The sequence below is a fragment of the Rissa tridactyla genome, chromosome 9 (assembly GCF_028500815.1).
Source record: "Rissa tridactyla isolate bRisTri1 chromosome 9, bRisTri1.patW.cur.20221130, whole genome shotgun sequence".
Classification (NCBI taxonomy): Eukaryota; Metazoa; Chordata; class Aves; order Charadriiformes; family Laridae; genus Rissa; species Rissa tridactyla.
The window spans coordinates 4,428,224-4,449,368 of NC_071474.1; the positions used below are offsets into that span (position 1 = coordinate 4,428,224).

At 45.8% G+C, this 21,145-nt stretch overlaps 1 protein-coding gene across 2 annotated transcripts in view; it reads left to right on the top strand.

Moving 5' to 3' along the window:
- CERS3 (ceramide synthase 3) overlaps positions 1 to 13,601 on the top strand; it is a 49,665-nt gene extending 36,064 nt beyond the window's left edge. For both annotated transcript variants that reach the window (XM_054213997.1, XM_054213998.1), the window contains exon 11: positions 9,931 to 13,601. In XM_054213997.1, coding sequence (XP_054069972.1) covers positions 9,931 to 10,062 — 132 coding nt within the window. In that variant the 3' untranslated portion in view covers positions 10,063 to 13,601. The remainder of the gene's footprint in view (positions 1 to 9,930) is intronic.
- The last annotated feature ends 7,544 nt before the right edge of the window (positions 13,602 to 21,145 follow it).

Sequence of the window (21,145 nt, forward strand, 5' to 3'; positions counted from 1 at the left end):
GTCTCACTTTATGCTGCCAAATTCATCTGATGGAGGAGGGGTGAGAGGCAGGCAGGAGAAAGCTTAAAAGAGTAAGAGGTTTGCTGGCTGGTGTTTACAATGATAGGCAAAAAGGAGAAAAGCCACTGTATGCACGCTGGGGAGCTCTGGAGCCCTACCCTTACTGGGCATTTGAAGTCAAGGCTGACCTCAGTAATGTATATTGTCAATATTGTCAAAGTACGTAGCCCAGCAGAGTCTGTGGAAGAAGAAAAGCTACCAGTTCTCTAGTGCGGTGTGTTACGTGCCAATCCAAGAGCACTGTCTGGTCTCCTTTGCCTCAACCAGTTCATTTCCTGGCACTGTGAGTTAAAAAGCAAATTGCTATTTCGATTTACTTTTTACTCCAAGTTATGAAAGGGGTCAGCAGCTGAGCAATGACTTCCTGGGAGATACGTTATACTATATGCCCAAATATAATTCTCAGATTTCAAAACAGCAAAAATGTTCTTTGCATTTTTTTAATAAACTCTGCTTAGAATGCCCATAATTCCACACCACCTTTCACTAGTAGAGTAGAGTTTAGAAAACATAAGTTAAGGACTGCTGAGATCATTAGGGAGAATTAAACTAATGAGAAACTGAAGAAAATAATTTCCAGGCATTTGATCGGAATAGATGGGCTCATGAACCTATGTTGGAGTGGGAGCATTAGGACAAAGTGCCATCCCACAGCCCTGTTACGCACACAGAAGACTACAGGAGAGCAGACTCAGTCCTCTGGCCGCAGTCCAACAAACTGGGTGTGCGGACGCTTCCTCTGCCTCTCTGGCATTAGTTGTGCCATAAATGGGGCTGTGTGGGCCTCGTCTGTGCTGCAATAAAAGTCTGTTCGTTCCAAAGCTGCTGGGTTTGACTTCAGTAGGAGCTGCAGTTGACCGCTGCCTCTAAGAATAGAAAATCAAAACTATATGTAATTCTGAAAGCGAAGCTTCCTGCCCTGGCCAGTTCAGCAGAAGTCTGTGGTGTTGGTGCAGGGCCAGGTTCTCAGCTGGTATAAATGAGCATGGCTCAGCTTGAGTCAGTGGGATTGTGTTAGTTTTCACCAGCAATGGATCTGGCCAAACAAGCACCTCCGCCCCCCTCTCTGCATGTACGTCTGACACGAGGCAACTCTGCTTGTAGTAGAACCCTGATCCAAATGACTCTCTTCATGTGGAAGTTCCTAATTCAGAGAAGAGAAAAATGTTGGTAAAGCTCTTGCTTTAAGATTAATTGGCTTACCTTGCTGTTCACAGAAGGGCGTTTGCTGACAGTTTTTCTGGCTTCCCTTGTTAACTGCTCATACCTTCTAATTTTCTAGCAGGATACTTATGAAATGTTCTATTTGTTGCTATATATGCATCTATATAAAAACTATATATATATAATAGCGTGCATATGTTTTTATTTTTTCAACTGCCAAAATCAATTCACAAAGCAAACCCTAGACCTTCTACAGAACTTTTGATGCCTTCATTTACTATTTTTAATATATGCTGCAGAGGTTTTAATTGTGACTTTGTTACGAGTTTTTGTTACGACTTTGTTATGAGGTAAGTAATTCTCACACTTTCAGAGGGGTTCACAGTACTGCAATCTGCTGAATCAATTAAAAAAAAAAAAGGGAGTGGGGAAGAGCTTGAAATAAAGCTAGTTAATGATAGATTAATATCAATTGAGAAAGGAAGTTGTCTTATCTTGTATTTTAAGAAAATATTTCCCTAGGAGGACCTGGGAGTGCTCCATGATCATTATATGCAAAGAAGGAAGAAAAAAGGAGCAGTCTGTCCTCCGTAACACAATTTATTAACTTTTGATCAGGCACAGCACGCTGCAGAGTTCCTATTGTTAGAAAAGGAGAAAAACAACCTGATCAGTCCATCAGTCTCATCAGGCAGTGATGGCCGTGAAGCATGTGGAGGGTAGGATTTGTCTCATGTAACTTCAGCTCAAGTTCAAGGATCCCTCTGTCATCAGTGGAGGAAGAGTGGTGTCTCCAGTGTTGTCACCCCAGCAGTGGTGGGGCAGGTCACCCTCTGGGGAGACCCATTTCGCTTTCTGTTGGTTACGGAGCAGTCCTAGATAACAACCTTTGAGCACTTACCTGACTTTCAGAATGCTGAACTTCAGTGAAGTAAATACCCCACCAAATGCCTTAAGCACACAAGTGTCAGGGACTTCTAATGCTATTCAAAAAACTTCATTCATTAGGTACTACTTAAAGTATTCCGTATCCAGCCTCAATATAGGGCGTTTAGAAATACTATATTGAAAGGATTTTAGGTATTGTGATATGAATGTCAGATGAAAAGACATTATTTCTTAGGTATGTGACTTGGGAATTAGATTGATAATGTTTAAGAATGGAGATAACCTTTAGATATACCACACAAGGAATGGAATCCCTCCCAACAATGAAAGCAGAGAAACGAGCACCTTAACGGACTTGTTATAGAGAAGCGCTTGTCATTTACATGGTTGTATACTTTGTGGTTTCAGGTTAGTTTAATAGCACTATAAGGCTTCTGTAGGAATATTCTTTAGCAGCTGTGTTGTTTCAAAACTTTCATTTTAAGTGCAGTATCATACCTCACTGAAAAAAGTCCAAGTGTCTGATCAGCTGTTTTGTAGCCAAAAAAGCATTTATAAGGAATAAAAGTGCATGTTCTGATAAAAGTTCATACCACTGAACTCTTTGGCTTAATGCAAGTTCTGTCCTAGGGTAAAAAAAAGTTCACTAAAGAGAACAGCATCAAATGCCTATTATATTGTTCTTTGTTTCGTTGCCAACTGTGGATTTAAAATTGGAATAATTCAAAAAGCAGTGGGACATTATGACTCACTCAGTACCTCCTGGGCTTTTGACATTATCGTAAAGCCGCATACACTTGAGTGCAAGGTTTAGTTAGTGGATTTCAATAACACAGCGAGCAGACTTTATTGAAACCACAGAGTACCTGATTAACTGTAAACAATGATTTATTCCTTCTGAACAGTCAGGGTATTATAGCTCCAGTTACAGGTGTGTTATGCTGAGTGACAACATGAGTGATATTTTTTTTGAGGTTAAATTTATTCCTTCAATCAAAATCAGGGACATGTTCTAATAGTAACATCTAGTTTTATGAGAGTATTCTTTTCAATATTTGTGGAATTAGTGTAACTTTTCTTTTCATTTGGTTTTCACACCCCTTCTGTGAGTTCCCTCTGAAAACTCTCAGTGGAAAGCTTGGGGAAAGGGTATTACATAGAAGCAAGAGATTGAATAAGAGGAGTTTTGACCACAAGATGTCCAATACAATTAATCTAAAAGTCTGCATCTTCATTTAAAAACTGCAGAAAGCAGAGTCCAGCAGCACATCTTCCACTGAAGAGCAACATTATTTATGTTACCTAGTGTGTATAAGTTGAAAAGGGAAATATATTTTCCAATAAAATCTTCCAGGATGAAAATATAGAACAGTTTGCTTGAATCCAAATGTATATTGCCTAGTCTCCACAGGAAAGTAAAGATGTATTAAGTCATATGTCAGCTGAGTTGAATTATTGATGTTGAATTAAACATGTTGAACTCAGAGATTCATCAACTTTATAGTATTATTTGTTAGAAAAGTACCCCCTTCTATCTATTTGGACTGACTTTTTATTATCTCTCATGTTTATTATCTCTTTTATTTGAGTCAGTGGTTGCTGACCTGACTAATAGCTTTCATCTTTGTACTGCAAGCTGTTTCCATATGTGCAGGTGCTGTGGAATTTATTGTCTTTACATTGAAAAATCAAGAGTCAGTCAATATGTTTGTAGATACATAAATGAAAATATTCTTAAGGTAGAATTAAGGTATAAGATTTAGGACATTCGGATTTGAATGTAAGATAGATTTAAGAGTCAGGAAATTCCAACTAAAGGATAAAAATAAACACTTGAAAATCCAAAAATCAAAATTTCACCAAATCAGAAAATACATAATTAGAATTTCAGAATCAGCTGTGAATTGTCTTTATATATATGTACCTGGTAGAAGAAATTCAGTTAACTGTGTGCGTGTAAATTATGCTTAACTTAAAAGGCCCAAATGTATATCCTTAAGCCCCGCCATCTTCATGGGCGACCTGGCTTCCCTTGTGCTCATGATATCCAAGAGGCTACCTGTGGACTCAGTGATTATGCAGAACCATGCAGCTGTAATCCATATATGAAAAAAATGGAAGAAATATGTCTTCTGTGGCACCTATTAATTACAACAGCTTATTCCTGTGTAAGCACATGACCTGACCTATCTCAGGTGCAGGTCATTCTCAGGGTCAATCTGTGATGAGCTGACTGATGGCCTGACTGCAGTATGTGACCTCTGTTATCTGGAGAACGAACAGACCAAGCTGTGTTACACTGTCAGCTGGCATTCTGTTGGTAGAGTTAAAAAGTTCTACTCCCAAATAGGTGCAGTTATGTTACATGAACATGCTCAGGGTGACGCAGTCATTGGATCCTATAGAGACACTCGCTGTCTCTCTATAGAGTCATAGGCATCTTCCCTGTCAGTGTCCCAGAGCGCCCAGCAGGGATTGGGTATGTCAGTCTGATACAGTGAGTGGGAATGGGGAAACTGGTCACCAGTCTGTGCTGCCGCTTTCCTAGCAGCAGGAGCGAGCTCAGCTTCCAGGATTAACTGGGTTTAGTCTCGTCCAGGCAGGGGCAAAATTGAAATCTCCTTATGCTGCTGAGAAATCCTGAGTCAATGTTGATCCACCAGGTGTGTTAGGCCTGGTAAATCTCCCACCCCACACACACAGAGTCGTACCAGTCAGAGAGAACCCGAACTGATACGGAGCCTGTGGTAAGGCTCAGGAGGCCTGTATCATCCGCTTTCTTTCAGCCGGCTAGCTGAAAAAACAAACAAACATCCCCCATGCCACCATGAATTTATGAAGTAGACACTACGCTATTGCCTTCACAATGCCAACAGAACTTATTGCATGCCTCCTGAAAAGTATGTGCCTTTGTCAGGGAGAAGCTGGATTGGAAGCTGATCAGTGAAAAAAATGTTACAGCAACTGAACTTCACTGCAGAAACCCCTTCTGCTCAGGTGTCTCTCAGCCAGATTCTTTTTCTTTTTCTCTATGCTGCCTCAGTAGGTATTTCTGTTTCAGAGCGTGTCATTACAGTAACAGCTTACCTTTTGAGACCTCGGCTTGACAATCTGCAGTAAGCCACGCTGACCCAACGATGGGTTTGCTGACAACTGCCTTTCCCCTTCTGAGAAAGCAGAAGGCACGTTGCTAAGGCTTCCTCACTGTTTACGGGATTGATCCACATTGCTACAATACCTTTTTTGTCTCTCTTTTTTTTTTTTTTTCTCTTTTATATCGCCTGGCAGCATTTGTCCCTCTGCTCGTACACTTTTCACCACTTTAACTATGTGTAGCAGGTACGAAACCCTGGCTGCATGGCGACCTCAGCATGCGTATGGAGAAAGATGCTATGTGCCCAGTAAAGGAGGAAAGGGTGGCGTCCACCCAGTCCCCCTTCTCCAGTGAGCTTCAGAGGGTATCACCAGCACGTAGGGACTGGAAACCCACACTTCATCTGCCTTCCAGCACAGCCGTGTCCCTCTCCTGATGCTCTCTTCAGCTGTAGCAGAGAGTGCAGTGCCAAGAGCCTGTCAAGAGGGAAGTGATTTGAGTACTTTATTGAGAGACAAACTTGCACAATTAGGAGTAAATTCTTTGTTAGTTTAGATGGAGATTTGACCAATGTTTTTCTGCTTACAAAAGGCTGGGAAGTCGCCTATGGAGTTTGCTAGTGTCTTAATTTCAAGGGGTCTTTTTCCTTGGTGGAGTCTCTTGGAAGGTCCTTTCCTGTTCATGTAATAAGATGCGGTGCTAATGACTTGAATGATACATGTTCTAATAGCAGTGAAATGCAAGAAGCCAAAACTACCTTAACAAATATGGTTCATTTCACTAAAAGAGGCAGACTGAGCAGCAGGTGGAAGGGTTAAACAAAAGGAAAAAAGATTATAAAAGTTTGCGGCTTTGGCTTCACTACAAATGGCTCTCTTGCAGACTTTATAGCATTAGTGTTGCTTCTCATAAACCTTGAAACCATTCATCCATTTAGAAAGATTAAATTGGTTAGTCATCCAGAACATAAAATATACACATCCATTTTGTCTGTTACCTTAAACCATCTGAAGTATAATAAATGCAGTCGATGCCATTAAACCAAAGCATTGAGTATTAATGATGGCCTCTGTTGTGGTATTTACAGTTTGCCAGCTCTTGCGTTCCTGATAGTATATTCATCTGTTGTTGCTCAGGGACAGTAAGAGCAGAGTCTTTGAGTTGGAAAACACAAGTATAATATATGATGTGAGGAGCTCAGAGAAAACATCTTGGTATTAAAGCAGGGAAAATCCTATAAATGTTACAATTTTTTTGTTATTTTAGAAGGTTGAAGTTAAGAGGCACAAACTTCACTCATGATATCTTAATATATTTATAATGGTCTGTTAAACAGTTTGCCAAGATAGTTTTGTTTGGTTTTCTAGTTATGGATGAAGCTATTGCTATTTAAAGTTCTGTTCTGTTGTGACTACTGTATTTCTGTCACTTAAGCTAGACAAAAATGGCCAGGCCCTTATACACCAGGAATTCAGAGAGGCATTTGGTCAGGAAGCAAGTTTGTGATTAAAAATATAATAAAAACTTAGATTTGATTTAGCAGCATTTTTTTTTCTTGATTAATGTCAGGATTTCAGAAGTAGTACTCTTTCCCAGAATTAAGCGAATTTACAATGGTTGCTTCAGACTACAAAGCAATTAATTCCTGCTGCTTTGAAATACGTAAGACAGTATCTCAAATGCAGGGATTTCCAGTGTGAGGGGAAAAAACACTTACATGTTTTTCAATTAGTACATCTAGGGCCTTTAATGAGAGCATCCAGCTTGACAGCATTAAAACTGGGAAGCAAATCCTATCCGAGTTTGCAGTTCCATGCTGGAAATGCCAGCTCATTCCTATAGGAAACAGAAGCTGATGTCACCTATCAGCTATCATTCAAAGCAAAGTAAATTACTGGCTATTCTTAAGCATGTGCTTGAGTACCAGCAACTTCTGTGGACCGTGATGAGGTACTCAAAATGAAATACGCACTCGTGAACTTTCCTGACTCAAGACTCTCCACACGGAGCACAAACACTCTCCTCCCCCGTCACTCCCCACGTTTCAGCCTCAGCCAGGGACGGCTCCAGAAGATGAGAGCACTTCCAGTGAGTGGCAGATTCTGCATCAAACACTGGACTTGGGTTTAGTTTGCTTTTTTTTTTTTTTTTTCCTGAAACATTCCTCGTGGCAAAAAAGTATCGAGGCTCCCCCCACACCCTCAACATTTGTCTTTTACTGCAAATACAAGTTACAAAACTACCAGGAGCAAGAGAGGTGATCTGAAAGAAGCAGAACCTCATAAATTGTTTGTGTGGGAAAGGCTGTCTTTCCTTTTCTCTAACTGATGGTATGCCAAGTTTATTTTACAGTATTTACAGTAAGATTTGTTTGTTTTGATACCCTTTGCGTGTTGTTAGGGAAAAAGCACAAGAAAATCTCCAGGAAGTTTATATGATGAGACAGAGTTTAGGCTTTAATTTTCTTTCTAGTCCTATACGTTTTATTGGAAGCGTAATATATAAAGGGTTATGAGATTGCAATTGGGTGAGTTATTACTGAGCTGTCATTTATTTTCTCTGTATGAATTTGCTGCTTAAGACAGGCATCAGACCAGCAGGCTAAGAAAGTGAAATTGTTAGTTCACTCCGAGAGCAGATACAGGATGGGCAGGAGCAACGCTGGTTTCTCCTTTCTGTGCCTCGTCACTGACTGTGGCACATCACTCCAGGAGCAGGAAGGACGTGCAGTCTCTGCCTGTTTAGCTGAGGTCCAGGCAGATGACAAGGAGAAGAAAATTATCCATGATGGAGCGGTCCTCAGTGGGGCTGTACAGGCAGCCGATGTCTGCAGAAGGGCTAACGTGCCTGCCAGCTCCAGCACGCAGCTCTGGGGGCAATTACTCTGTTAGGAAGAGAAGCCTCCAGTCTACATCACTGTCTCCTGAATCGCTGGCTGTTAAAATTTGGGAGTTCCCATTAACAAACTAGATATGCTCATGCTAATGGGTAAATTGTCAGCCACGGTGTGAGGGCCCAAGTTTTCATCCTGAGCTACAGGGAAACTCCTGGTTTTAAGTGAGAGGTGGTCTATTAAATCATGAGGAATGGGAATGACTATTGTCCTTCTCTTCCAACACAAGAACTAGAGGGTATCGTGTGCGTCTACCAGGTGATATCAGGTCTAATAGGCACCTTCCAAGTATCGAGAAGAGATAAGCAGTGGCAGCTACTAATCACACATGAAACTGATGGAGGTGTCTTAGGTGCCCGCTTTGATCTCATTTCCATTCTCAGTCACTGCTTAGGCAGAAGTGTTTATTTGATTTACAGCATCTCTCACTAGAGCATTCTACCCTGAGTCTGCAGAGCAGGTCATCGGTTGGGATGGAAAGTCCTTCCAGGGAGGCAGGTGCTGTTCGTGTGAGCTTGTTGCACTGAAAGGGAAGTAGAGGCGTTTGGTTTTAATGTGGAAGCCTCGATTGTTTGAACCAAACTTCTGAACACGTTGTAGGGTCTTGGGTTATGGTAGGAGTTGAGAAATAGGAAAGTAATGGTATATTTTACATACCGTGCCAAAAAGCACAGAATTGTCTTGCCTCTCCCTAACCTTTGCTGTGAAATACGGGGTAAACACAATGTCTTTCCTCTGTGTGGAGGAAACATGCATTACCAAGTGCCATGTTTGACCGTCTGGGGATGGATTATGGTTGCCAAACGTTAGAGGCTGTTCCTATGGAGGATGTTCCTCCAAAAATCCCTGGGAAGGGATTTTCGGAAGGGCAGGCTGTCTCACTGACCCCATTTCATCCCTGCTAACGGAGCAGCCATCTCCTCCTCCCTGGCAGATCCTTAGCAGGATGACGTACCCAACGTGTATACGATAGCTGTGCAGACATGGCCTCCCCTTTGCAAATGTTGACGTGATGTATACACCATCAAGTAAGGAAGAATATCTTAGGGTCAGTAAGTCTTTCCAAGCAAAGTTAATACCGGGAGATGCTGGCACAACTAGTCACTGTTTAGTTTACACCTGTCAGAAGCAGGCAGCCTCTCAACTTCTGTGTTTGGGCAAGTGTGTTCATCATATTTAGCTTTTATGCAATGTTCTTTTCATCTTCCCCACGCTTCACCACTGTTAATTAATCACACAGCACCCAGGGATTAATAGTAACGCTTTACAAGGGAAAGCGGAAACAAGCAAGAAGAGGTCAAATGACTGGGCCAAGGTCATGGAAGAAATTTTGTCTAAAGAATGTTAGCTTCTGCAAAATTAAGGTGGTGTTAACTGGTCTCTCCTTGGATGTCAGCCTCCATTTTTGGGGAGGGGGTGTTTCTGGGGGGCAGCTCTAGTGTATTTAGAGCTTCCCTGTCATTTGTTCCCTTTAGCGCATTTTTTTTTTTTTTTTCCCTGAGGCAAAAGGAGGACACAGGAGTTTTGTCTTCAGAGGACGATGGGGAATTTCCAAGAAAGGAATTAAATTTTCTGGAACTTCTATGCACCGTCTTTTCATCTTGTAATTACAAATGGGGGCACCTGACTAATGAAATTAATTGACTGTTTTTTCAAAGCCATTGCAAAGATCCAGATGCACAGTTCATGTTAAAAATAAAATATTTGCTTGTCTGGCACCCATAGGCCTTTTTAGAAGGTCCAGACTGCACTGATAGTAGCAATCTGGTAACTTATCTGATAGTAAACACTGTAAGTATAGAATATGCTCATGGCGCTTTCTTTTCCCTAGGACTTGAAAGATGACCGGAGCGATGAAGAGGAGGAAGATTCTGTTACAGATAATGAAGAGGAGTCCACAAAAAATGGCAACAAGAACGGCTGTGGGTCAAGCAAACATCTCCTGAACAGCAGTCACCACTAGCTCCCTCCTGCCTTACCTCCTGCAGGGATTTCTGCTCTGTTTTTAACCCAACCTACAGGATAGAATTTAAGTCAAAAGGCTTATGAGAGACTGTGATTGATTTATTGTTGGCTACTGGACCTGGAAAAAAGCCCAGTTTAGAGGGGAGGGAAAAACTGCATAACTTGACAAAATGTGTTAATGACCCACTTTCTGAATCGTTGCTAAGAGTTTGGAAAGGTGTGTTTGGACACACTGACTGTTCCACTCTGACAGTGCTCAACAAGGTCAAAGCTCAAGAGCATCAGATCTTTTAGCGTCCTATTGATTCTAACGTTGGTTTTCATTCCGATACAAGGTAGATTTCACCAGGCAGTTTAATTCACAGATGTCTCGTGGTAGGTAGGTAGGTAGGTGGTGTGAACTCCATTAGGAACCAAAATTACTCAATGTGGGAAAAATTTGACGATGGTGTGCAGTGACTGGCATTTTAGTCTTTACTTGTCAGTTTAAACCCTCACCAAAATGGCTATTTTTTGTGGGTTAGATCTCATTTCCTGGAGGCCAGTGAAAGCTAACTCGGAGGAAGTCAAATTATTTGCTTGTGAAGAGCCCACTTCACTGCAGAAGTATAGTCTTTCTCTAAAATATGCTGTATGATAGCTCAAATACTGTGTTTTAAGATTTACCTATCAAAAAAGTCACTTTTACAATAGCAAAACTCAGCCCCAGTTCCCCATTGAGCACCAGGTTTCACAAATATCTTTCATCTCAGTCATTTTGGCCCAGTGTTAGAAGAGAAGATGCAGTGGGGAGGGAAGATAGCGAATGAAAATTGGGTCTTCTTACAAGTTCTTTTGCCCTTTTTTTTGTCTTCAAAACTGCTGAACACCTCCTGCTCCTGACACACCTACAGCCCAGGAGATTAAAAATACCTCTCATCCATTCCCTTCTCGTGAGCTTGTCTCACGCAGCGGCACTGGATGACTGGCTGCTCAGGAGCCAGTCTGCTGAATTCTGGTTTGTGGTTCCTGTGCGTGTTCGCTGCAGGTAGCTGGGCAGCGGGGGAGCGTGGGGCTAGCAAGGAATGTCACATCCCCAGGGCCGTGTAGTCATTTGACGTCAGGATCTGTATTTACATCTCTGCTCTTCTTGAAAATTGGGAATAACATCAGCTGGAGCCAAACTTGCCTGTGAGTGTGTGACTTAGGCCACATACCGTTGTTTATGCTGCAAGAAGTGGAGGAACAGTGGATGTTTTATCAGCTCCTCTTACCAAAAGTGCCTCTACCCTACGTTTGCATTGTTGTTCTAACAGCAGTACAGAGTGCAGCAGCGTTTTCAGTCCTGGGGCTTTCCGAGGAGAGCCCAGGCCTTCTAAACAGGGTGGTACCAGTCTCATTTCCAGATGCATTTAGCTCGAAAGGTCATAAATGATTTGTGTCATAAGTTTTAGAGGTGAGAGGCTCTCCACGTGGTTCTACAGTAGCTGAGATCATCTGGTGAACTAAATCCAGTAGCTCGATAGAGACCGGGGGACTGCTGCTAAAACAGCCTCGGTGCAGAGCCTTTGGTCGGGAAAGGCTCTTTTCCCCTTAAGGCTGCTCGGGCAGGAACTCGGCGACACACGGGAAGCACTATATGGCTGACTTGTTTTCTCAAGATTTTCTTGGCAAAGGGGGATATAATTCAGTGGAAGAATGGGAAATGTTTGGGATCTCAGATATGAAGAGTGAAGTGTTTTCTGTGCAGTTACAAGAAACTGTAGGAGTACTTTGTTACCGAGGCTGGTAGCGTGAAAATACCTACATACGGTCTGTTGAACTAGGATGTGCTTAATTTTTATCTATATTTTGGACCTTGTAATATCCCGAATGGTTGCGTTTTACTACAAGGAGAATTACACCGAGAAAGGAGTACAGCCTACAGCTTCTGAGCGGGATGGGAAGCGTACAGTGGTGGGACTGGACTCCTGAAGTAGTGCTGCTGGGGCTGAGTGGGCAGAATTCCCTCAGTAGTTGCTGTAGAGCAGCGTGCGTCTTTACATCGCTGTGGAGAATACCTTAAATACTGCAGCGTGGGTTTATTGGAAGTGTAAGTACTTATTACATCACCTAAAGCAACTGGTGAGCTTGGCAGGGTCACGGTTGCTTATCGGGGCCTGTTTATTGCCTACATGAAAAGAACTGGCTTTTCCTAACAAAATGTAGAAACCCGACGTCTTGGAGGCTTTACACTCCCTTTGAGAGCAGTGGAGACAAGGATGCTTCCTACAAGACATAACGGGGGTTTGGGAGATGGCCAGGGTATTGTCATTTGGTTTTGGTGCCAGAAAGCTTTCCTGCTATGACTAGGAGAGGAATTCAGCAAAGGAAACAAAGAGCGATGTTGTCACAGGAGCGAGCCTCTGAACAACTACTGAGTTTTAAACTGGAATTTATAGTCTCGTTGAGGCCAAATCCTGCCCTTCCTGCTCGGACAAGTCTCCCACTGAAGCCAATTAACTCGATTGGAGCTTTGCCTAGGAAAAATGTTGGAGCGCAGTATCCAACCTGATTACAAGACCTGTTGTTTTAAATCGATGTGAAACGAGGGTCTTAAAGGAAGAGTAAAAGACAGACAAATATATTCAAACGTAAAAAGTTGAGGCAAATTTTGGGCGAGTACAGAAGAATATAGAAGAAAATAATGTCCTGAAGGTGAAGATTAAGTCTAAGCACAGTAAACAACCGAACCAGTACGTCACAGTGCAGTGAGGGGGTGGAAGGAAAGCAGGCCGTGGGAGGCCCTTCCGGGGTGTTGCTGTCACGGCCAACCAGAGCGATGAGACCTAAAAATTCTGAATGTAAACCACGAGGTACTGGAGATAGACACCCAAAGCACAGAAAGAAGCGGGAACAGATTGTCACAGTGGGACTGAACATGTGTCCTGCGTTAACATCAGATTTGTCATTCCTGAAGTTACATGTGTTTCATCTTCCACTTCTTACTGATGGAAACTGGGAAACAAGAAGCCGAGGTCATGGGGAACACGATTCATGCTAAAGAAATTAATGTCATGGTGCTTCAAGATTTTGAGTCTATTTGGTAAGGGCACTTTTTTTTAATGTTATCGTGAAAAGAGTCTCAAAATGCCAGTGCAGAACAATTGTAGGCCACGTATACGAGCCCAGCTGACGGACTCTGATGCATTATTTTCACCATTTCACAAAATGGGTCCTGGTTTCATGCTTGGACACTGTGCATCTGGTTTTGCTATGTCACTTTGATCATAGCAAATTATTTATGACATAATTGCAGAATGAAAATGAAATCTTAGTCCATTAGAATCAACGGAAACTCTTCTGTTCCATTTAATTTCTCTGGATTTTGTTCAGGTCGTCCTGTCCGTGTATCCTCTGCTGCCTCTGTACTTGGTTACCACGTAGATTTACCCCTCTACTCTGGATTTGATTTACAGATCTCCTCTACTCCACAGAACTCATTTTGCCAATTTGTATCATTCAGTATAATTACCTTTTTTTGTTCTTAATGCCACTGGATTTGTCTGGTCAGTTATGCTACACGCTATAAATAAATATTTTTTAAAAATAGGTATCTATGTAAGGATTTCTTTGTTTTCCCCACCTTGCGGTCTCCTCCTCTCCTCTTTCCATTCCCTCCCAGCTTTCCAATGGGGGCCTATTTGGGAGCTAATTCCTTACTCTTCCGAGTTTTTCCCCTTGCCTGGAAAAGGCTGGATGACCCACCCCCTTCGTAAGGTAACCTGCGATTGCTGTAAATGAACTTCCCTTTTTTTTTTTTTTTTTTTCCCCTGGACAATTCAGGAGTGGAGAGGAAGCAAAAGTTAACGGGTGCATCATCCATCACTTGTGTTATTCAAGATTCATGCCTTGACTAAAGCACTGGAAAGTGGTCCTCTGTACACTGGGAACTACTCACTCCAGAATGACAACACGCTTTTGTATCTTCACTCGCTTGGGTTTTGTTGTGCGTATTAGGGCTGCTTCTGAAGTTACGTGTATTTGGGGAATGCTGGAATAAGATGGAAATACAGAGATAACTCTTTTTTTCCCAGGAGCGCTTATGTTTATAGATAGGCTGAGGAGCTGTTGCCTGTTCGATTGCCGTGGGATTACTGCCTGAACACCTCATCAGAAGCGCACCGGTGACAACCTGGACGTGGCTCTTAAGCTGGCAAAAGCAGGAAGGCTCTACAGAAAACAAGGGAGCTGTGCTGATTTGTATCAGCTGAAAAGCTGCTCCATGTTTCTAATTCTTTCCATTTCTGCCTCCCCGATCAGGAAGATCACAGAGGTTCTGACTTACCATCTCCTCCCACGGGCAAACAAACATACGGGAAGGTGTTTTAGCCCAAATAATGAACTGCAGCAGAATACTTTGGTTTTGTTATCTGAATTCATTTTTTTTTAAGCTTGTGAGTAAAGCTATAAAGTAGATGGAAAACAAATCGAACAGGGACATGTGAGTTTTGGCTACAAACAACTTGCAAACTGTGAAGAACGAAAAAAAAATCTTGCTGATTTAGAAAGAAAAACACCATCTCCACAGGCACTTCCCCCAGCTGTGGGTTTGAAGAACAGCAGATAACCAGCGGGCAGAAATGAAAGTCCGCGCTGAGAATGAGGACACAGCCCGGTTGTGAAAAGGCCAAAGCGAGCCGGTTGCTGGCTGTTGGCTGCCCGAGAGCTGAGGAGCCTTTTTATGTGGAGCTGCACGTGAGCCAAGAATGTACCTCTGAGCCGATTTTGTTGGTCGTGTCCAAAATCACCGAAAATGTCTGTTCCCGTTTTCCAGACAGTTTTGTGGGTTCCCTCCTGTCTCTTTCTCACCTGTTGAGTTTGAGCTTTGGCTGCCCAAGGCATGGACCTAGTATGGACGTAGATGAACACCTCTGATTTGTTGAAGGTCACACGAGACATCTGTGTTCCCACTGAAAATGTGATTTCTGCTATGAAATTTATGAAATCTACTCGATGTCCGTGTTTTAGAGACAGAGTAACCAATGTGTGCCAGACAGTACGGAGGCACTGTGAGTGACCAGCACCACAGAGAGAGAGCTGACCTTTCCTGAGCAGAACTTCGTGAAGAAGGAGAAGAAAAATCAGCAGAGGGCATGGCCAACTCATCACACAAGTTTTTCTTACAGCCATAGGTGTGAAAGGCTCATTTAAAGGCTGCTTCCTCCAGCTCTTTCGTGGGGAGCACTTTCTCTCACTCTTGTCTCCATATTCCTGCGTGGTGCTACTTGCTTTATAGAATCATAGAAGTTGACAAACGAGGTCAGAGCAGCCATCGCCCACTTGTGAGAGCAGCCAGCACCAAAAGCTTGAGAGGTGGACACCAAAGCAGCAGCCCCGGGCGACACCTCTCCCACTCGGGTACGAGGCAGAGGTAGGTTCGTGCTCTGAAACACGTTCCAGGGGAGGAAGGCTGTTACCGTCAACAGTTGCAGCTCTGGATGTTCTTGCCACGCATGTGTACAACAACCAGCTGCTCTGTGCTGCAGGGGTCGGGCACACCCTGAGTGCGGAACTTGGATCATTTCTATGAATTCCCATGGCCTGGCTCACGTTTGCCATCCAGCTTGCCACCCGCAGCTTTTTGGTCACCTGCGTGGCTGCTGAACCTCCTCATCAGAGGGTTCTCCATGCCCCATCTCTGCTCCAACCTGTAGCGGCAGCAGTGCTACACGTGCTGCCAAGGTAGCACACTTGCCTGCTGAAGTGTACGCTCTTTGGTATAGCACACACGAGAAGGAAAACTTCACTAAGTACTGGGACGTGATGGGGGAGAGGGAAAACCATTGGCCAGAAAACTAGGACTCCTGAAGAAAAAATAATAGTTTCACTTTCTATCCTGTCATCCACGTGTGTTAAGATCGTAAGCAGCAGAGAGGAGGTAAAGCCCTGACATTAATCCCTTGTCAAAGGATGGGATTCCCAGTCGAGGAAATGGAGGTGATCAAAGCAATGTAATCTTCACCCTGGCTGGCTACAGAGAACCTCAAGTAGGGCTCTGGGAGTTTGTTTAACTGAAGTACCCTCTGGGGGGTTACTTGAAGTTTCCAGCTTAATAGAAGACAAGGCTGGAAGCACAAGTCTAAGCTTCAACATCTGACTCTGCAAATACAAAGTCATAACAACCCATGTAGGATAGTGGTGTTGATGTTCCGATAGTCTGAAGATTTATGAAAATATCTTCTATTTATTCAGCTGGAAAGAGCCCTGGTCTTCTGGACTTTTGTTACCCCATAAAGCATTCAGAGGAGACCCCATAATCATTTCAAAGTCAGAAAAATTAAGTGGAATAACAAGTAAAAACCCTGTCCACAGTGACTTTGAAGTGCAAGAAGCATGTCCTTATAGCCATAGAATATTACCCTGCTTTGAGCCAGGGTGGGAAGAAACAGCTCCCAGGCAGTTGTTTCAGGTGGTGAAAAGTCCATATTTTTCCTACCACAAGAGACGCTGGTCTAAAAAAAGTTGGAGTTGATCAGTGAAACAGATGATCAAATTCCCACTGAAATTCACAGGAGCTTTTCCCATGATGCTGATGAGAACAGGATCCAGACCTCAAGCGACCAGCTAAAATGATAAGGGCAGCATGGCGCTGCGTTCTCCAGCCATCAGGGCATGGCCTCGGTGTTTCCTCCTCCCATAGCCCAGGGGAAAATCCTCCCTGGAAAAGGAGATCTTCTGTCTGCAGGACACTCACCTGAACACAGCTCTGCCTTTGCCTCGGCCCAAACTGGGCACGTGTCTCTTGAAAGACACGGCTGGGACAGCAGTCCCTCCCCCGTCAAGCCAGAAGCTTCCCGTTCAGCAAGCAGTCTGCCTCCTCTCCTTCTGCGCCCTTCAAAATCTCAGCAGAGACTGGGGCGCTGACGCTGAAGCCTGCGATCCAAGGCCAAATTTCCCAGTAAGAGGCAAATGACGAGCTGTGGTCACCGTGACCACCTGAGCGTGTGAGTGCTGAGAGCGCTGCTGAGCCGGGGGAGAAAAGGCAGCAGAGAGAGAAACTGGAGCAAAATGGCTGTGGTGACACAGCAACAGCTTAAACACAGAACTGACATCACCAAGAAGCACAAAGCAAAGCAGTAACAAGGCTAGGAAGAAAAAAAAGCCCCAGGAGGAGGAGGAAAAAGACGGTAGTTTGGTCATACTGGGGATCAGCCCTTTGCAAGCAGCAGAGGCCAGCTTTGACTGGACGCCGAGATGAACTCTGTCACTGGGACAACTCCTCGTCCCTGAGCACCAGCAGTTTCAGACTGAGCCCAGCCGATGAGCTCCCGAGGCAGGAGCAAAGGCAGCAGGACCTGGGAAACGCTTCTTTTGAAAGTTCCCAGTGCGCGAGCGAGGGGACAGGGAGGGACTCAGCTGGGGCCGGGCCAGGGCAGCCACACGTGAAGGCCAGCAGACCTGCAGCTGTGGCAACGACCCTGTGGTTCACCTGCAGTTGCTGGACAAGCCTGACTCCCCCTTGAATCTCAGCGTTGGTTTTGTGCTTTTCCTGGCCGATTGATACTCCACAAGAGCCCTAGACGAGTCCTGGAAGATTTGCGTGTTTGCTTTCTATACCAAGGAGCAGGAGACAGCTGCTAAAAGGCCCTTCTAGTGCCAGCACATCTGGGTAAGTTTCTTGGTTTATGTCACGGGCTGCGTACAATGCAGGAGAAGTCCTAGTGTTTCAGCAGAAGAATCTGTGGGAAGCAGGAGCTAAATCTTATCGGGTTGTGCTAAATCTTATCAGGCTATGCAAATCCTACCTAGTTCCTTTGCTATTTTAAAGGAGGAATTATTCAACAACCAAAGAATGTTTCATACATTTCCCTATTGCAAGGGGCAGTGAGGTCAGACAGCGGTTGCATGTTTGGATCTTTTTTTTCCCCTTTGAATATTTTGGGTCCCGCAAGGACGGCGCTTGAGCGGCGAACAGGCCGCTGTAGCAATAGCCCCTTTTGCCTGAAGTGAGGACCATCCTGTGACACACAGTACACAGCAGGGCGTGCACAGCATTCACTGAACTCGGAAACTGCCCCACGCACCCACTTCTGTGCTGCAGCTTCCCCTCCTGCACCCAGTCGTGACCCTGCTCTGGCATAAAATCCAAGCAAGAGTGAAGCTGGGATGCCTACCCCTTCTCCTGCCCTGGCACGCGTGGCTGAAATGAGGGAAATCGTAAACCAGCACCGCCACGTTTCTGCACCGTGAAAGGCCAATATGGCTGCTCCACCTTGTGTGGGCAACGGTTTGGGGTTTTTTTAACATTTAGAGAATTATACAAACCAAACATTGGCGCTCAGCCACAGCTTGTGGGGTTAGTCCCGCATCTTGATGGATGCAGGGCGCCAGCAGCAACAAGGCAGTGGAGCTGCCAGCCGGGGCTGAGCATCCTCGTTCCGGGCCACGGAAGGGCCACGCTCCTATCACTGAATGTTCGGGAGAGGAAGATGAATTCCCGCTGTGTAACACAATGCTGAGGACAGAGAATCAGAGAATGGTTCAGGTTGGAAGTCACCCTAAAGACCATCCAATGCCACCCCCTGCCCTGGGCAGGGACACCTCCCAGGTTGCTCCAAGCCCCGTCCAACCTGGCCTTGAACCCCTCCAGGGATGGGGCAGCCACAGCTTCTCTGGGCAACCTGGGCCAGGGGCTCACCGCCCTCCCAGCCAAGAATTTCTTCACAATCTCTAATCTAAATCTACCCTCTTTCCGTTTGAAACCTCTCAGTTTCTCCGTTTTACCCATCACAGAGGATTTTACTGCCTGCCAGGGGCAGAGATGCTCCTCTGTCCTGTCGCGTGGTAGAACCGGGGGTGCCCGTGTGAAACGCGCGGCAAACAGCGCTGCTGGTCCCCAGGCGAAGGCAGCCGGCACCGGGCAGGGAGGAAACGCCTCGGATGTGGGAAGGGAACGTGCCTCGGGGCTTGTCGCCCGTCCCCGGCCGGCGGGTCCCTGGGGCTGCGGGGCTGCCTGTGCCCGCCGCGGGTCCGGGCGCCACCAAACCCGCCCGCGTCGGGCACACGGCTGTTGCGGGCGGGGCCCACGAGGTGGCGATGGCAGGACACCGCTCCCCGCTCCGCCACGGCTCCCACGCAGCGTTTTTGTCCGCCTTCCTTTGAAAGATACCGATTCTACGGAAGATGGGGGTGCGAAAGCGTTCCTTGCAACCGGCACTTCCCACTCGGCCGGTCTCTGTCCGTGAAACAAGCGTCTGGCACAGCCCCGGTAAAAACGCGCTGCAAATTGAACCGAGGGCGAGCGTTTGGGACCAGACCGGAGGACCGGCGTGCCCGTGTCCCCAGGGCTGGCACCTGCCTGGGTGCCACCAGTGAGCCTTTCCCCGGCGGTGCAGCGCTCTCCTGCCGAGTCCCCTGGGACCAGAGCTCTGCCCGGTGTGCCTGGGGGTAGGGGCTGGGGAAGGAAGGGTGTTAAACCTCCGGCTTGGCTTTACTGCTTGGACTTTTTTTCATTACCTATTTAAACTACATATTTATCAAGCCACAGCGTCTGCAGCTGCTAGTAAGTGAAGCGTCTTTCTCACCTAGATCTTTAAGGTCTGTTAATGCAAATAAGGATGATAAAACTCTCGGAATAACGAGGGTTACACTGCCATTCCACCTTAGGAGACAGACTCTCCACCCCAAGCTCTGTGTTTTGCACCTTCACCAACAGAAAGCAAAGCTCTAAGGGTAGAAGGGTTTGGGCCGGGCTCAGTGTGTGCATGTGCAAGGAAAGGAGCAGTGGGACGTCACATCCCAACCACAGAAGGAGGTGGAGACTGAGGAGCATCTCACATCCTTTAAATCCAACAGGGGTTGAGCATTATGGCCAGAGCAACCCGAGGATTTGTAAATACCAAGAAGTAGCTTTGTGTAAGAAAAAACCCCGTGAGCATGCCCTGAGAGGGCACCCTACAGCACGTACTAACCCCAGCCGTGTTCAGCCTGCCTGCCTGGTGCCCTCATCACGGGAGGATGGGGGTGCCCAAGGACCGCCTGCCCCCAGAACTCGGTCCATCCCCACACCGCTGAGTGGGTCGACCAGAGAGAGGGAGAACACCTGTGCTCGTGGGCTGAGGGCTGTGAACAGCCCGCCCTGCATCACCTGGCAACACCTCCCCACCAACAGCTTTTACCAAGGCAGAAGGAGGAATTAATTGGGTGCTGGCTGTGTGCTGGAAAAGACAAGGTACAAGGCAAGCTGCTCAGTGACTGGGGGCTACAGCACCCTGACAGGTACGATGTGCAGGGGCACGGACTTAGCTTTTGGGTTTTGCACTCCAAGAATGTTGCCCCAAAACACTTCCAAAACCATTGCAGTGTGCTGGCAGGAGGCACCACTGAGAAGTGCTCGCTATAGAAAGCTGTGCCCAAACTCCTTTAATGCAAATAAGTAGCGGCTACTGCAGCCCCAGGTTGAAGAAATCGTTAAGCAGTGTTAAACGCTGGACAAAGTGGGCTTTTTACAAATGCAGAGCAGAGAGACAAACAATTAAGACCAAAATCTAGCAGTTATAGGAGTTTTCCCCCTAGAAACCTAGCGGAGGGGCACAGTGCACACCTCCTCCCTTACTGCTGGGTTCCTGCCCGGAGGAAGTTTTGGGTTTGGGTTCCATGAAGAGCGTGCTGAGGAGCCCGGCGGCTCCATAGCTGTGCTAAGCCCTGGCTGAAACAGCCCACTGAGCCGAGCACACAGCCTGTGCACCCCCACGCTCCCCTCGAGCGTCAGCAGGAGAGAGAGATCTGTTGGTCTAAATGAGGTTCTTCAATCCCATTCTGCACAACCCTCGTCGTCAGGCTGCGCTCAGCTGTGGCTGCGGAGACAGCTGGGAACCGGTTTGCTTTGATAGCGGAATGAAGTGTTTCCTTGAGCTCCCTCCGTGCATGGCTGAGGATGAGCAGGAGGCACTCGGGAGCTGTAGACTGTGGGTGGCAGCCCCCCTGGTTCCCACCTGACCCCAGCTCTTCTCCAGGTTCCTCTCTCAGAGCCAGGAGGCAGCTGGATTTGACTTGACTGTCCCAGCAGAGACTGGAGCTTCGAGGTTGCCTGCCTGGCACTCGCTGTGCCTGGGGTTTGC